At 37.4% G+C, this 18,758-nt stretch overlaps 1 protein-coding gene across 1 annotated transcript; it reads right to left on the bottom strand.

Annotated features, from left to right (window-relative positions):
* Positions 1–651: 651 nt before the first annotated feature.
* PRLR (prolactin receptor) lies at positions 652–17,640 on the bottom strand. The gene is made up of 12 exons (XM_066182341.1): positions 17,565–17,640; positions 16,441–16,573; positions 12,958–13,127; positions 12,022–12,188; positions 11,048–11,189; positions 8,904–9,036; positions 7,513–7,682; positions 6,091–6,260; positions 4,987–5,131; positions 4,067–4,166; positions 3,044–3,113; positions 652–2,412 (listed from the first exon to the last, which is right to left on the bottom strand). The coding sequence occupies exons 1-12, from the start codon at positions 17,632–17,634 to the stop codon at positions 1,408–1,410; spliced, it is 2,475 nt and encodes an 824-aa protein (XP_066038438.1). The 5' UTR covers positions 17,635–17,640; the 3' UTR covers positions 652–1,407.
* Positions 17,641–18,758: the final 1,118 nt, after the last annotated feature.

Below are 18,758 nucleotides of genomic sequence, written 5' to 3' on the forward strand. Positions count from 1 at the left end.
AATCAGTCATCACATGGTCATACGTTTCCGGAGTAAATTAAACTTTTGTTTCAAGAAGGAAGGATGACAGCAACTTTGCAGCCACTGCAGTATCATTTTGATTCTGTCTTCAGTCACATGGGATATAATGGATCCTTACTGTTCCCACTGCTGTTCTGGGGACACATGACCAGCCCAAGTACATGGACTCGTCTCCTCATTACCACTGCTTTTTCAGTGGGGGTCTGAATCAGACCTTGGAGGCTTGGTTCTAAAACGGATGTTCATAAATTCATTGTGAAAGATCAGACTTCAAACTTTCCTTCCTGGCTCAGAGAAAAGTGCAGGATACAGGAGAATCCCATTTCATTTACAATTGGCATCAGAGTACAAATTCAAAGGGACAGAACCTCAGCTCTCAAAACCTAAATTCTCTTTTAATTATATAATTGCAGGTAATAAAAAACCTGTGAAACAAATAATTTACAATTCAAATAGTAATATATCTGTAATATATTAGAAATATAGTTTAAAAATGTCTCCCATATTCTTAATTAGTATAAAGTTTAATTTTATGCTTTGTATAGAAATGATAGCTTTACTTGTTACTGCCTCAGCAGAAGGAAGAAGTTCCAAGATAGCTAAATAGCATTGGGAAATTAAAAAATATTTTATTTTCCTCTTTTTTGGTAATAGAAAAATAGCCTTTAAAAATAGATTGTTAAACATATGGGCTTATATTAAAGTAAAATTGTATGTTATATACAGTAAGGCAGTATATCATATATTACCCTTTTTTGTTTTGGTTTGTCTGGACTAGGATATGAATGGGATGCAGTTTTCTGTCACACTGAATCAAGGCAAAAATATATTTAGAAGAATTTGTTATTTTACTGCAATTTGTAGAATATATTCTCTTTTATATATGATTTGTCACGTACAAGACCTCCTTTTCCTCAAGGACTGAGAAAAAAGATAAAGGAAACTTAATCAAATGTCAGAATGCATTCAGAAGAAAACACACATTTTAGGTAAGAATACTGTTGTGGAATGATTTATCTAAAGTAGGAACTGTTCAGATCACTATGGTTTGCTGACTGACCCATAACAATTTTCATCTTTGTTGAATCCGTGGTACTTCCTCAGGCTTCATCAACCAACAGAAGTTTTGCAGAACTGAATAATTATTTTTCAGTGCATTTTTCATGACAGACAAAATACATTTCCTCATTTCACTGTGTCAGAAATGTGTGCTAATGATCCAGGATTTACACCCACAACTATTACCTCAACACACAGATTATTTTATTACCTGTACAATGCACATAGGAGGCTAGGCTTTTGAAGGCTAGGCTTTTTTAAAGAACTGTTTGCTATGTAATTTAGTTTTACTGTGTGTAACTACTAAGTACGTGCTGTACTAAAAGGTTATTTAAAGGAGGGCATAAAGGAAGATGGGTCCATGTAGTCTGATCCACTGGTGTCTCTTCTGGAGTCGCTCGGAGCTGTCGTGCTGTAGCTCGTATTCTTCTCAGCTTGACTTTGCGGAGGGCTCTGAGATGTTTCTGCTACAGGTTCTTGAGACACAGGTGTGTTCTGGGTGCGCTGATCTGGCAGTAATACTAAAATGTGACGGTCCACAACTGTTGAGACCTTGGTATATTCTTTGCTGGTTCCTGGAACAGTGCATTTTTTGGTCTTTCCACTATTTTCTTTATGTTTCAGTAATAGTGTTGGTTCCTCATCTTGTCTGACTTTATGAACTTCTACATAGTCCATTAGTTTAGGATTCAGGAAAGGTGACTTTTGTTGGTTTTGTCTGACCTGCACTGTGGTTTGGTCAGTTCTGGAAAACTCCATCTCGCTTATTTTTTCCATGTCATCATACACAGTTTCAGCAATAGGATATAGCGACTGACGATTTTCTTCATTTCCCACCAAAACTGGTGAAGTGTTCACATTTGTGGTGTTCAGTGTTATCTTGAATGCCTCTACAGTGCTGTGGTAGGCAAACATAGCAGCCTGATTACTGGGTAACTGAGCTGCCAGCCATGTGCACGACTTTATACTCTCACTGTTACAAGGGAGTGTTTTCTGTTCTGAAGCTGTACACTGAGTTTCCCAGATCCCTTTTCCTCCTTTCTTTTCTTTAGCTCTTACATCTTGTGTTTGAAGAGCAGATGGAAGGCCATGGGATTCCCTGCACTTCACAGGGAGGAGAGAAGGGCTATCACAGCTCCCTCGGCCTGAGTCACTGTCTGTTTCCTTGAGTATAATTTTTGTATTTTTACTGGGAGTGTCATGACTTGGCATGAGTTGCTGATCCTCACTGTCCTCTACCTCCAGATATTCTATCAGTAGTTCCTCGCAGTCTGATGTTGGAGGGAAACCATGACAACCAAGAGCACTCAGTAATTCTTCAGATTTTCCTGTCTGAAGGTATAATGAAGAGGATATAATTTTTCATTGTCAATTTTAGGGATTATCTGACTAGAATAATTGTGAACAATCTATGTATTTGATATACAAATTCATCAATAGTTATATTTCTAGACCTAAACCTGATTTCTATTGCTGCAGAAAATATTGAAAGTATGTAAGATAAAATCCTGAGTGTTCTCAGTGGAGAGACAATCATAAAATTCATGTTTCTAAGGTGGGAAGGAGCAGGGAGCTTTTGGCAGATATGGGTCTCCTGAGTTTAACAAGAAGGAAATGGAGGAGAATTGCAGTGCAGACATCTCCTGTCTCTTCAGCATGGCAAAAGACAATGGAGAGCATCTTCCATAAGAACTACTAGGAAGTTCAGAGAGGCATTTCCTCGTGTCCCAGGGAACAGGACAGTCACAAACCCTGTTCTTAAACACCCTCCTGTTACAAGTGCAAGGCAAAACTCTGACTAACACATATGCTTCACATGCTTAGCTGGAAAGTGTTGCTTATTTCCAACGTCAATTAATTGAAGCAGTTTTACACTTTAGTGTGGCAATTGTGTTTGCTAGTAGTTAAGTTGGGAAAACCATGAGTTTTGGTGAATTCTTTTGTTTTTAGCTGTGGTACTCACCTCCAGCAGATGTGTATCTATGCCTTTTATCTTTGGTCCTGGAACTGGTGGCAGGATAAAGGCCATCATTCTAAAAAAACCCCGGAACAGACATACCAGGTGTAAATACAGACCCTATCTCATATTTGCTCTCCCATTTCCTCAGAAACTGACTGAGATTTTTAAACACTTCTCACATATCTTATATGCCCAGTTGGACCTCTGTCTCCTGTCTGCCTCTCATGCTGTGTAATTCACAAATACAGTTACAGGCCATAAAGTACCCTTAGATGTATTTATAAAAAACACAACTAGTACAAAAGTTATTCAACTGGAAAAACAAAATCACTAATGTCCTTTTAATTTTCATCTCTCCCTTAACCTCCAGTTCTCTAATACCATTGTAAATTCATCATTGGCTGAGAAACAGTGAAGTGAGGCACAGTTCAGGAGGGCTATTGGGGCTGTCTGTGCATCTTTGAGTGTCACCTGACTACTGCTAAACAGGATTTATGGTGAAGGACATGGCTTTTCCAACCACAGTTTGTATCCCTTTCTTCTACTCAGCCAGTCTTTTCTGTAAGACTTGTACAAAAGCAATAATCTTTGCAACACCTTTCTCTCTCAAATTTTATTGAAATCAGACAGAATTCCAAGAAGTCATTTGGGAAATTGATAGAGTGTCTGGCAGAAAGACAATCACATAATATAACCTTGTTTACTTTAGGAAATTATGACAAAACCCAAAAACATGTCTCCTATAGGAACAGGGATACTCCAAGTAATTTTTGCTGAATATTACATGACTAACCAAGATTAGTCAGAGCTAACAGAGACAGATCTTTACCAACTGAGAATTTAGCCTGGTTTCTGTAAAGAGCAGAAACACTGCTTTTTCAGTTGCAAATAAAGACAAATACCTATAACTAATAATTTCTGAGATAAGGCAAGGGCCATAGGAAATTGAATCAAATATTAGAAGTCTATTTTTGAAAAGTTTTCTCTAATCTTGGACTCCATCCAAGCATGAAATTGGTGGCTTACCTGTACCCTTTCATGATCATTATCCAGCTCATGATTAAACATATAAGAGATGATAGGACACCAACGATGATCCACACAACTATATCTTTTACTCTAAAGTCTAAGAAAAAACAGAATTATTTAAGGACATGCATCTAGCATATGCATAGTCAGCATGCCAAAAACCTCACAAATTACTTTTATTTTAAAAATTGTCCTAAACTGCCAAATTTGTTATCAAATAGAGGCCTTCAGCAGCACAGACAGATCTCAACAATCCCTGTAATATTGAATAATGAATATAATTTTTACTAATGGTACTGAACAGGAAATAAACTATCTTGGAAAAATCATGCAAAAATGCAAGAAGAGGAAAATTTTGTCACAGCTAATTATACAGATTGGGTTCAAATCCAGTTGTACCAAAACTGTAGTAATTTCGTTATTAAATACATACAATTAATTAAATGCTGGGTAAAGTGACCTAGGATTACATATTTTTAAGGATTTTTATTGTAATATAACACTTTTTAACTGAAGTGCTTATTTCATATTAATTCCAGATAAAGAGTAATGAAGAGCTGTTACTGTCTGAAGGCAATCACTCATTGTTGTCTGTGTCACAGTTTTAATGCAGTTGCCAATGTTCTTTTAATTAAAAACTACCATAAAGAGAACAAATGAAGCAATAGACAGAAAGGAAAAGGTTTCAATAAGCAAAGAAATTATTCACCTTCTTAACTCCATCATAAAGTAATGAAGGGAAAAGATAACAGGGTATGGTGCAGGGACAATAAGGATTTGGTTACCTTAGCAATGATGTTCTGGTCTATCCTAGGGAAACTAAGGGATCTGCATGGATGGGCATGAACAGCTAACAAAAAAATATAACATGAACTTGCATGTAATAACAATTACTGAAGGGGTGCCTGGCCACTCACCAGTAGGGATCTCAATATACATTTCTGGGCTCCACTCACTCCACAATCCGTGGTGATCTGGTTTGCAGTGAATCTGTACAATGTACCTCTTTCCAGGATTTAAACTAAACATTTTACATTGTGTTTGCTGTCCAACAAAAATAGTCTGGAAATAAAATAAAAGCCACAGCTAAGGTTTTGGTAATCAAGATGGGAACATAGAATGAGTCTGGATATCTTTTCCTAATAATTGTTGAACAGTCATGGAATAATAGTAGATTTATTTTATATCAATAGTCTATTTTCTGCTTTCTAGCAGGTGGGAATGAGATCTGGCTCTGGTATACAGTGAAAATTAAACTGCTGTAAAAACACATATTGAATTTATGGCAAATAGGGGAGAAGCTGTGGTAATGGTAGGAACTGCAATGGTGACAGGAAGAGGAGGAGGCAAGATATAGAAATGGAGAAAGAAAATGCAGAAAGGAAGAGGGAATGAGGAGTGGTAGAAATGCACAGGGTAATAAAAAGTAGGTCTTGCAATGGCCAGAAGGCCAGAGGAAAGTGTAATGGGAGGGGGAAGGCAGGAGGAAATACAGAGGAGGTTTGGAAGTTCTGCAGACAAGAAGGGGATGCAGTGAAATACCAATAGCTGGAGTCTTTAATTTGCTACTCAGTTGTTTAAGTTGTAGATCCTGGCCATAGAAAATTATTATTATTATTATTGTGTGGCCACTAGAATTACCACCTAAGGGTTATTTAAATAAATTTAAATTATTTTATGTAATGTCACTGAACTTTATGTTCTCTAAGAAGTGCTTGTGGTTAAGAACAAATTGTCACAAAAGAAACCTGACTAAATGAGAATGAACAATTTAAACTACTTTGTCAATATGATTAATAAATAATGACCACAATTAAAAACAAGGACTTTATCACCTGCTATTGTACAGCAGCATCTGAGATACCAGTGTTCTCAGCAGGAAATCATGGGTCACACAAGCACTTTTGAAAAATTATGAACCATTTTGAGTGTCTGCTTCATTACATTCATGCATGGGACCTGGCTGGCAAAATCTAGCTGGCCAGAAAACATCATCTAGCAAAAATTTGTGACATCCTTACCTCCCATTCCTCTCCTTCTTCAGGCTTTAGTCTCAATTCATATTCAAGGGTAAGCCATCCAGATCTGACATCAGCTAGTGGGGGTGGAGACCATGTCAGGACCAGATACGGTTTTCTCTTTACTGACTTTTTTAATTCCAGAGTTATATTCACAGGAGGATCTGGCTGTACTGTTGAAATAAAATAATTAGAATCTAAGTGACTTTTAAACTTGCATCTTAGGAAGAAATATAAAATTATGTGAGTGAAGAGTTGCCATCTCTGTTGTGTTGTGTCTGGTAATTTAGAACTGCTACTGGAATATAGAAATCAAAAGTTTTCAGATAAACTAAGTAAGGATTTATGAATTTTAAAATCCCCCTGAATAGTAATGAGTATGTTGAATTCATGTTGTGATTTGCCTTAATATTTTATCATAAAAAATATTTTTTCTTACATTGCCATTTATTGCTACTTTTCCCCACAACTATATCTCAAAGTTAACATCTTTAATGTTATGTTATGAAAGTTGTGTTCCACTATAATCTTATCAAAGCTTGGCATAAATATTTAGGAACAGTGAAGACATGAATGCAAGATAATGAAACTTGTCCCCTCCATCTTTTGCATTTAGAAAACACATCCACATGATCCCTGCACTCAAATGTAAGGATACTTAAAAGTAAATCAAAACCAGCATATTAAAACTCTGTATATCAAAAATAAACCAAAATGGAACACAGGTTTCTTCTACAGTCAGGCTTGCATCTTCCTCTGTTCAAAGGTAGAGCTTTTGCATATTGTGCATGTATTTTACAACTGTCTGATCAAAGATCCATCAGGTCACCACACTGAGGTAAAATATAAAGCCATTTCTCCAGCAGCCCTTTTCCAACTGCCAGACCCCTAGCAGCCAGATCCTTGACAACAAAATGGTTATCAAGGATAATGTTCCGTTCCCTTAGATAAAACCCTAATTACTTGTCCGCAGTCACTCTGTAGAAAAAGTCTGAGAAAGAGATTATCAGTACACTGCTATAAAAAGCACTAATGCAGCTTCTCTTGGGTCTGGAAACTACTTTAAGGTAATCAGATTTAAGTATTATTAGTTAAAATATCAAATTGATTTCAGTTGCTTGTACAGTGGAAAAAAGATTTTAGCTGGATGATGTTTCTTAGGGTTTGACTACAAGAAATATGGAAAATCAATAAATGTTTATCTGAACATAATTTTAAAACTTTTAGCATTTTTGGCTTCTTCTGAAAATAAGATGGTAAAGAGATGAATATTGATTTGTTATTACACTAAGGAATACCTTATTTGTGCAAGCTTTTAACTTGGATATAATACTATATAGGAGGAGAGCTGGAATTAAAATTCTTGTGTCAAAACCCATGATTCTGAATTATTTGGTCCCGCAGAAATTACTTTTTGACTCTTACCTATGTAAGTCACATCGACATAATGAGGATCAGAGACATTGCTTCCCATTTCATTAGTTGCCCTCACAGTAATATTGTATATGGTCCAGAAAGAGGTATGTTTTTTATCGAAGTAGCATGAATTGGGGCCTGCAGTTTTGTAATCTGGACATTCATGAACTTTTTCTTCTCTGAAATGAAAGAATCCCAGTAATAAGGTTACACAGACTAAAACGTGATTTTGGTTACTAGTACTTCAGCATTATTTAGGGATCTGATTTTTCACACCTGGTAATGTGAAGAAAATCAGAAAACTGCATCCAGACTAAAGAGTCATTGTATAATCCCAGAGACAGTACTAAGCATTTTCCCCACAAAGTAAACACCACAAAGCCTGAAGAATTTAGGCTGGTGTAGATCCAGCTGTGGGCTAGTACAGCGCAGCTTTTACTTCTCTGAAAGCCACCATCCACTGCACAGCCCAGAGCCCTTACATGTTCCAGAGACCGAGTAGAAATGATTGTTGAAGTCTTCTAACCCATCTATTAAAAATTATGTATTCCCAATGCTCATTCCACAGTTACACAAACTCTGTATATTACACTAATATGCTGTCAGAATTTTTTGGTCTTTCATCACTTGATCATTTAAAAAAAAAAAAAAAAAAATCTACTTTGTACCTCTCCTTGGAAGCTTCCCAAAGTCAGAGGAGGGGTGGGAGAGAAAATTGAGTATACAGTATTTGTTTCCATGCTCTTCCTAGATGCACAATAACAAAAAAGAAAGTGGATGTGGACCTCTTACTCTGCCATACCTGGCTGGACCAGTATGTGTCTTTTTACACTAAGAGTGGGCTCTCAGCTAAGAGTTTAGCATCTATTTAGGTCATTGCAAGTTTGAGCACACTAGGTGAAATGAAAAGGAACAAAAAAGGTTCACAAGACCTAAGAAAAATTATTAACTCTTTCTTTAAAATGAATATTTAGTACTTTATCTGAGTTTCAAAGAAAGATTACTATGGAAACCAGGAGACATTCATGGCCCATGAATACTAGTGCAAAACAAGCCTTATCAGAAGATAAAAGTTTTAGTATCTGGTCATTTTGGAAAGTTTTATTTCTAAAATTGCATGGTTGAAGAGTTTTAGGACTGTGCAGTTGTATTGTTTACTAATGTGCTGTTGATGAGCAATGAAAAGACAGAATTCACAATAATTCATCTGCCATGATAAAGAGATCAAGATTTAATATTTCAATCTTAGACATGTTGCTGCTTTATTGTGATGCCAGAACATGCCACTGGAAAAAGCCATCGACTATAGAAAATGGCATCTCCCAATATAAGAAACCAATGAGGATTGATTTTCCAGGTCCTTCCAACAAAACACTGAAGGACTACACGGTGCTTATTACCCCTCTTTGCTGTAAAGCAAAGTGTGATTGGTTGAGAGTCCTCCATCCAAAGCAGGTTTCCACCAACAAGTAAATGTTTCTTTTTCAGGAGAACGGCACTTTATTATTCTAGGCTTTTCAGGAGGTAACCGTTCTGTAAGAGATAAAGAAATAAACGAATTAGTAAGTTTAATCCATTAGGTCCACCTTGAATTCATAAAACAATGTCAAGCAGAGAACAGGAAATATGAAAAAAGAAAAAGTTTTGCTTCATAGTAGCACAGGAAAGAAGGGACCATTCATTGCTTAGGCAACAACTTACGGATTTCATCTGGATTCAGAATTCTCTTTGACTGCAGCTGAATTGAAGAATGGTTTTAGTTTTCTGCCTGTGGCTTTCTTCCACTCCAAAATCTCGTAAGGAATGTTGAAATACTGTCATAGCAGGCTCTATAAAATTATCTAAAACACAGTCTACTATCCAATCTATTTTGTATAGTGTTCTGGTTTCAGCTGGGATAGAGATAACTTCTTCTCAGTAGCTGGTAGAGTGCTGTAGTTTGGATACAGTATAATTTTCATAATACAGAGATATTTTGTCACTAAGTCATGTTTATCCTAAACCAAGGACCTTTTTGTGTCCCCTGCTCTGTCAGTGAAGAGGTACAAAACAGAAGAAAAAGGCTGGGAGTGAGTATAGCCAGGACAGGTGACCACATCAAAGGGACACTCCACTCCATAGAACATCATCTCCAGCATGCATTTGGGAGTTACCCAGAACCAGTGCCCATCAGGATTCAGAAATGGAGTCTGGCATTGATCAGCAGTGGGTGAGTAAATATATTGTCCATAATTTTTTGGTGAGTGTTTTCCCCCCTTTTTTATCATCACTATCATCATCATCATCGTCATCATCATCAATTATTATTATTATTATTGTTGTTGTTATTATTATTATTGTTATTATTATTACATTTTACTTTGTTTTAGTTATTGAACTGTTCTTACTCCAACTCACAGATTTTAACTTTGACTCTTCCCCTCATTCCACCATGGTGACATAGAAGTGAGCAGCTGAGCAATGGTTTGTTGCCAGCTGGGCTTAAACCACTACATACAAAACCTTTTTTTTTTTCAAAAGGTGTGTTTCAAGATGATTCTCTTTGTTTGAAAGGTATGCTGTCATTTTCTTTTGCTTTTAGATAAAAAAAAATGAAGGTGTAGATGTTTGTCTATTTGTTTGTGTTCTTGCTAGTAATTTTCTTTTGAAGTACTCGAAATATACAAAGAAGCAGCTCTCATATTTCACTGTAATGTTGTTATGCTCAGTACTCTGCCTACTTGCATGATTGCTCCTGAGCAAGTTTTTATAGTTTCAAGAACAGCACTTAAGAGTTGGGTGAAGAAAAATGCTTAAATTTTGAATAGGCTGATGCTTGTCAAAACCCTGAAGTGATTGAAACTTTTGCAGTTATGTATTTGTGGCAAAAATATGGTTCTATTACATCAATAATATATACTTTCTACTATGTACAGCAGAGACATTGATTTTCCAAATTTCTAATTGCCTAAGGCAGATCTGAAAATGGAATATCAGAAAACACTTTTCTATTAACAGTACTTCAACAATGTCCATGTCAAATAATGAATAATACCACTAGTAACTGAAAAAGAAGTTTTGAGACAACTTGGCTAAAGTGTCTGGCAACAAGATATGATGTCATACATATTTAGAGTGTCTACTCAAATCCAGTGAAACACAAAGAGTGGCTTCCATGTGATAGTGTCTGTAAGTGTCACGCTCTGTTAGACACTGTGCTTTCAGTCCAGGCTCTTATAACTTATAGATACTTATAGCTATGTTTAAAAATCAACCTGATTTTTAAATAAAGGGACAGGGACAATACATTACTTAGGCATGCCTGTATCAGAAGTGACTTCCTAGTAAATACCACCTTGTTTATCATAGCCAGTTTCAGCAGAGGATCCTGACCGATCAACAAGATAAACAAAGCAGTTACTCAGAAAGTATGGTAAAATGCACTGAGCACTACAAAGTATCCATGTGAGAGGCCAGGTTTTCAGAACTGGCATTTAGTCACCTTCACAGCATCGAACCTGCTACAATTTAGAAGCAATTTACAGAGCAGCAATCATCCACTCACCTTTAGGGATCTGAATGCTTCTTTCTGAGCTCCACTCGCTCCATTCTCCAAGGTCTAACATGCAACGCACCTGAACAATGTACTTCACCCCAGCTTGCAGGCTGGTCACCTCGTAGTGTGTCTGCATTCCCACAGACACTGTCTGGAAAAGAAAACAGACTGGGAAAATAATAAAGAATTGGACCACTTTAACAAATAAGCCATAAAGAAACAGGTGTGAGTTACTGATTTCTGAAAGTCAGGGATTTCTGTTTGGTATTTTCAAGACATTACTTACAAAGAAGCAAAAGGAGTGATTTAGCAGGAAAAGAAAATTACTGCTGATTCTGATGTTCAAGAACATATTGAACTGTAGACTTCCTAGTACTCCATCAGATCCACAGTGCAAGGAGCATTACAAGTAGTCCAGCCCACATATAAATCCCCCCACTGAAATTCTTCTCAGTGGCTTTTAAGTGACTTTCTAAGACCGTTCTAATTTCTCCTCAGAACTATTGCAAAATGCATAGCATTCTCCATCATTAAGGCATCAACAAGCTATGTAGCACTGAGGACACATGACTATAACTTTAAGAATGATATTTTTTCCTGAAAACTCAGCTGTAGCAGTACTGAAGCTGAATCTTAGAAATATGGCTGCAACAGCTGGGGAATGTCAATGGAAATGGTTAAATGTGAGTAGGCCACAACAGAATTTCTGAGGGGCAGGCTGCCTCCAACTGATCAGGTTGAAGAGGATGATGATAACTGGGTTTTGTGGTACGTAACATTAGGATGATTATGTAAATATGTTGAATTTCATGGTCTCTACAGACCATGCCAGTATTTTTCTTTCTTTAATAAGATTTGGTTACATTAATTTTTCTATTCTTACAGAAACTAACATTTTTATAGGACCAATTAAACTGAGACAAGAGAATTCATTGAATAGAGAATTTATAAAATAAATACATTTTCCCCTCATTTTCCCTTACCTCCCACTCTTCCTTTTCCTCAGGCTTTAGTCGTAGCTCATAGTGATATACATGTGAATTAAAGCTGGCATCAGCTAATGGGGGTGGAGACCATTTTGCCCAAAGGTATGACATGTTAGCAGATGTGCTTGTTTCTAGAGAGAGGTTCACAGGAGCATCTGGCTGAACTGTATAAATGAATGAAAAGTGTGCTATTTAATTTTCTCTCAGAAAAGACACCTTCTTTGTGGTTTTGTATGTCATCATATTAATTTCAGATAATTCAGCACTGTAAAAGAATATTAAAGAAGCCTTTTATTTTTCTTTTCTCTTTAATGGGTTTAACTGGCTCCTGATTTCCAACAGTATCAGCAAATCTTAAACTTTACTCTGAATTTCTCAGGCTAAGGAAATACAAATAATAATCTCATAAGGCCACTCTTGTAAAATTAAAATGTCAGCCATTTCACAGCTAGAAAAACTAGGTATATTGTAATTAAAATGGTATATTATGTGTCTGCAGAAAATAGAATGGAGTCAGAAAAGCCTGCATATTGCTCAGGCTTCTAAGACTGCAATGCCAGCAGTCAGAATGATTTTTACATTTGAAATATTAGGTAGCTTAAATTAATTTCAAAATTTTATAATCTACATTGAGTCTAATTAAAATACTGCAGACAACTAGAAACTGAAGCAATTTTTTTCAGCTGACATTAAAATTTTTACATGTTCATACATGAAATTCCTACAATCAAATATGCAGTTACTTAATTTATAATTAAAACAGAGTTTTCACATATATTTAACACGCGTATTTTAGATTATCTGTAAATAAACACTTCTTAATAGCAAGTTTCATATCATTAGGAGAGAAATCTTTCACCACTAGCTGTTTTGGGATTAAAAATTGCACACATCTCCTACTAGTTTGTTTTCCATTTCATTCTTTGATTTTACCTATGGAAGTTACATCCACATGCTGAGGATCTGAGCTGTTACTTCCAATCTCATTTGTTGCCATTACAGTGATAATATATGTTGTCCAGGGATTAGTGTGGTTTTTATTGAAGTAGCAGGAATTTGGACCTGATGTTAGGTAGTCTGGACATTCATAGATTTTTTCTTCACTGAAACAAAATGATTTAAAAATTTAGGAAATGAAGCAAAGCAGATAATATTCCAGTAATGGACTAGGTTCAACAGAGAAATTGGAAATGTTTGTGTACATATATATTAAAAAATTATAAAATCACATTTATAATTTATATAGATATAAAAAATTAAAGAAATTTAAATTTATTTATTTATTTATTTATAAATATAAAAATAGGTATATAATTTATAATTTTATATTATATATGCCTATAATCCCATCTCTTGGAAACAATTTGGTACACATTAAATGCCACTATCATAAATATTGCATTTATAGTTTTACTGCAGTTGTTTTGATGAATGCTTTCACCCCCTTTTTTATACATGAGAATAAATCAAAAAAAGAATAGAAACAGAAACTTCCAGAGACAGAAAAAAGAAATTTTAACAATATTTATAAGCAAGTAAGAGGGAAACAAAAAATATTTACTTCAATTACATAAGTTGCTAAATATCTTTGCATATTACCCCTAGAAATTAAACTTACAATCCCTGTGGCAGAGAACTCTTTTATTGGTCAGTTTGTTTTCAGCAAGGTCAGAGAATCATTTAGGTTGGAAAAGATCTTTAAGATTGTCAAGTCAAGCTTTGACCACCTTGTCAACCAGACCATAGAACCAAATGCCATGTCCAGTGACTCCACCACTCCACCACCTCCCTGGGCAGCCCATTCCAATCCTTTCAGTGAAGTTCTTCCTGAGGTCCAACCTGAACCTCCTCTTGTGCAGTTTGAGGCCATTTCCTCGAGTTGCCTGGGAGAATAGGCTGATCCCCACCCGGCCACAGCCTCCTTTCAGGTGGTTGTAGAGAGTGATGAGGTGACCCCTGAGCCTTCTCTTCTCCAGCATAAACACCCCCAGCTCCCTCAGCCAGACTTGTGCTCCAGCTCTGTTGCCCTTCTCCAGCCATGCTCCAGCACCTCCGTGTCTTTCTTGTAGTCAGGGGCCCAGAGCTGAACACTGGATTTGGGTATGGCCTCACCAGTCAAGTACAGGAGGACAATCACTGCCCTGGTCCTGCTGGCTGCACTATTGCTGATACAGGCTGGGTGCCATTGGCTTCCTGGCCACCTGGGTACACACTTTCTCATGTTTATCCCCAGGTCCTTCTCTGCTGAGCCACATTACAGCCACTCTGCCCCAGCTGGGAGCTGCATGAGGTTGTTGTGACCAAGGACAGGACCTGGCACTTGGCCTGGTTGCACCACACACCACTGGCCTCAGCTCATCAGTGCATCAATGCAGATCCCTCTGCAGAGCCTTCCTGCGCTCCAGCAGATCAACACTCCTGCCCAACTTGGTGTCATTTGCAAACAGACTGAGGGACCTCTCAATCCTCTCATCCAGATCATCAGTAAAGATACTAAACATGACTGACCCCAAGACTGATCCCTTAAGGACACCACAGTGACTGACTGCAGCTGGACTTAGCTCCATTCACCACCACTCTCTGGGCCCAGCCATCAGCCAGTTCTTAACCCAGCAAAGAGTGCTCCTGTCCAAGCTATGGACTGCCAGCTTTTCCAAGAGAATGCTGTGGGAGACATTATCAAAGGTTTTGCTGAAGTTCAGGCAGACTACTTCCACTGTGTCTCCTGACTGGATCACCTGTTCATAAAAGGAGATCAATCAGGACCTGCTTTTCCTAAATCCATGGCAGCTGGGCCTGATCCCTTGGTGGTCCTGTATGTGCTATGTGGTTGCACTCAAGGCGACATGTTCTGTGACCTTCCTGATGTCAAGTTACTTGCTTTTTAAAATGACCATCATCACAACTACCTCAAAAAAAAAAAATCGCTCCACAGTCAATTACTTATTGCCTTTATATGCATCTTTGTCTTCTTTAGGAGAGGGATTCTGTGCTCAGAGCTGGCCTGGGTGATGTACTCACAGCCTACCCCAGGTGTGAAGAACTACACAAACCCAAAGCATCAGCTGGTGTGGTGCAAGAATAAACTTTAATTCCACTATTATGCTCTATGTATCATCAATAATAAGGTTTCTCATAATTTATTTCTTTTATTCCAGGCAGTTTTTTCATAGTTCATGAAGAAAAGATGGGAGAAAGGGGGCTGTACCTAAGAGATAATGAGCCTAGAAAGGCAATTGTGGCCCAGGTCTAAAGTGCTTGGCAGAGCCTGGGTTCAGCAGATTTAATGAAATGGATAAGCACTTCTATCCTAAGCAGAACAGCTCTAAGCAGTGACAGGTATGAATTAAAATGTTCATTAACTTTTTGATCAAGACTGAAACATCTGTGTTTTCATGAAATAAAAATTCTCAAATCATTGTTGTGTGTGTGTGGTAACTTCATTGGAGACTGCATCTTTTTCTGCTCAATTATTTTAAATATTTAATTGTAGCAGGCCTATCTGAGGCTTTTTCTTACCTATTCTGAATCTCACTGGATTTATTTTTAAAAATTTAGTCTTTGAGCTTCCCTGCTTACTTGTCCCTGTTAAGAGACTAATTGTTTTCAGGAAGAAAGTACAGTTAAACAAAGATGGTTAGGTTAACTAAAGTTGCCAAACATATGCACACTTTATTCCTGAACAGGATGAGGGAGTCAAGAATTTACCAAAATATTAAATTTTGAGATGCGATACTACATCTGATTTCACTGTGTTTTGGGAACTATTGACCACAAAACCAATAGCAGAAAAAAAGCCCGTAGTCCAGATGGGGGTCTTGGTGTGCATGGTAATGGATAAGCTCCTTTTCAGGGCCCTAAGGGCCCCACCAACCCTCACTGCCCCTGCCCAGCCCCTCCATGTGCTTGGCAGTTCCATGGTCCCCAGTTCGGTTGGTCTCCAGCTCCACACAGCCCTGCCTTTCCCAGCCACAGCCCCTGAGCCAGCCCCAGTCCATGAGCTGATGTCCCGGCGCAGCCTGGCTGCAGTCTGTCCCTGTCCCCAAGGAGGTGACCAATGCCCAGGGCTGGGCTGCCCCTTCCTGTCCTGCTCCATGTGCTCAGAGCAGACCCTGATCAGCTGAAAGCCATGTGCTTCCCAAAAAGATGGGCAAACATGCCTTTGTTCCCAGCACATCTTCAGACAAGTGGGATTTTGATAGATGAGTTTCAGGAGGGATAGGCTGAAGATTTGGGGCTGTTAATGGTCATGTTTTCTTCCAACAAGGGAAGCTGTGGATCTTATGCAGTTCTTGTTGTCTATCTGAGATTAAAATGGATTCATAAAAACAACTTTACAAATTAATGTTGCCATTCTCTCAGTCTGTCATAGCCATCACTTGATCACTTACAGAGTACATATGCACCGTTTGTTACCTGTCCTTGCTGTAGAACAGGGTGTAATTGTTAGGAAGTCCTCCATCTGAGCCAGGCTTCCACCAACATGAAAAGGTTTCCTTTTCTAGAGAACGACATCTTATTATCTGAGGTTTTCCAGGGTATGATTGACCTAGGGAAGTGCAAAAATCCAACCAGTTAAATTAGAAGTTGGCAATGCCTTTGGATGCTATTGTTGAATGATAAGTCAACCAAGCAATCCTTTTTTGAAGACAATAAAGTTACATGAAACTGTGGACTGAATTGGGCAAACAACTCTGCCCAAAAAGGATCAATATTCTCAGAAAAGTAAACACATTTTACCTCAAACTTCTAAAATAGTTAGTAGAATGATTTTTCTTTTTTACAGGAACATTTATTTTTTACATAAACTAGAAATGGTATATTTATCTCCAAATTAAAATATGAAGATTGGAAATAAAGATATGAGCTTTTGGGTTTGCCCCCATATACATTAAAATTTTTTATCTTCAGATCATTTTAAGATTAAATTTCATCTTCAACAGAACCAAAATTTCATTCTTTGTGCATATTTGGGGTAAATTTTAGGTCAGAAAATTATAAAAAGAAGGAAATCAATGGGCTAGATGCAATTTTTGGAGTACCGGCAACCTGAAAGTATTCATTAATCATTCAAATCATCCCTGTTAATCCAAATACATTCAAGAATATTTCATGTTAGGACTACTTCTCATTAACTTATACCAAGAATACAGACCATACATTTACGTTCATTTTAAAACAACAAGCATGTGACCTTTTTACCTAAGCTTATCTTTACTTCATTAAAGTTCCACATAATTATCTCAAATAGTTTAACTATTCATATGCCAACTCCCAAGAAGGTGACAGGCATAAAGTAAATATAGGAGTGGAGTAAGTACCTCTCAGTATTGCCACCAAACAATCCTTAAAATAATAGTAAAAGAAGAAAAGATAACTCCAGCCAATTTTTCAAAATTGGCATACCAAACTTTGGAAGAAAGTAATTTAAATAGGCATATTCTGCAGTGGTGGTCAGGATAGATTGGGTAAAGCCTCAGACTTTTCTAAAGAAAGCGTCTTAAGGAAAATACAAGTGTTTCAGGAAGCATTGCACTTACCAGTCAGACCTACTGTAGTCAGAGCAAGCTGCAAAATAATTTGAACTGATGAAATGAATCTTTGTTTCATGATGCCTGCCTCTCCTCAGGAGGAAGTATCAGATCAAGGGCTCACTGAAAAACACGCCATCATGGAACAGTCAGTAACAATGCTCAGCGTGTAATACGTATCTCTTGATTTGATCAAAGTCCTTTTTGAATTGCACCTAATTGATTCTTGTTCTCTCTCAAAAAGGTGAGGCAACACCAACAGTTCCCCTTTGGAAAGTGAAAACCTGAACCTCAGAGAAGCAGGTAGGTCTTCCCAGAGGTCTTTGAATGGTTAGCAGTGCTAGGATTACAATTTCTTAGCATTAACAAATCTTGCATATTTCTTTGGCATCTTGGGATACTGGGTTCTTAGAGTTCTAACTTCTAGATTAATAAATTAAGCTAAGAAAAAAGCCTTTAACAACAAAAATATACTTTTATCCCTACTGATGCAAAGAAGAGGCCAACATATTTGAACTCTCAAAGTCCTGAAAACAGAAGGCAAATAGAAAAGGTCCAACAGTTATTTAGAATTTTCTGGTTTTTGATCCAATCTCAAAACTTCTCAATATTTGGGACTGTCAATATTGAATTCAGGATCACTTGAGCTGAAGAATGCTACTCTTTCAGTGCATTCAACCAATTATTTTTACCGTATTTGATTTTGTAGTAAATTTCAACTGAAATACAGATGCTCAAGTGGTCACCAGCTGGGACTAAGACCCAGTCCCTGCAGTGGGCTGACACCACTAGATGTCCTCAGAATTCAGGTTACCACTCTGGGTGCGCTGAAGTCCCTGTTGCGGCTAAATCTGTTTGCTTTGCCTGAAGAAACGACATACGACTCAAAGCCAACCTTCTGCTTCTCCCACCAGTACGCTCCCTACTTGGAGATGACCGCAGTCAGCTATTGGATTCTCGGTACCCAAACTCACTCTTCAAAACTAAAGAACAATTTACTCTCTAAATAGGGAGCTCCTTATCTCAGCTTTCCACTCCTACTCCTAGCACATTTACAGGTAGTTGTATGCTTGCAACCCATTCCATGTAGCACAGCATGGGAACAAGCTGTATTCTTGGTGAGGAAAAATCTTTTGTTGTTTATCAGATGATTCAATTTTCAGTATGCAATTAATTTTCTACATCAAGAAACTATAATACATC

Source organism: Chamaea fasciata, unplaced genomic scaffold, assembly GCF_029207755.1.
Source record: "Chamaea fasciata isolate MVZ Bird 193981 ecotype frontalis unplaced genomic scaffold, bChaFas1.0.hap1 SCAF_4, whole genome shotgun sequence".
Taxonomy (NCBI): domain Eukaryota; kingdom Metazoa; phylum Chordata; class Aves; order Passeriformes; family Sylviidae; genus Chamaea; species Chamaea fasciata.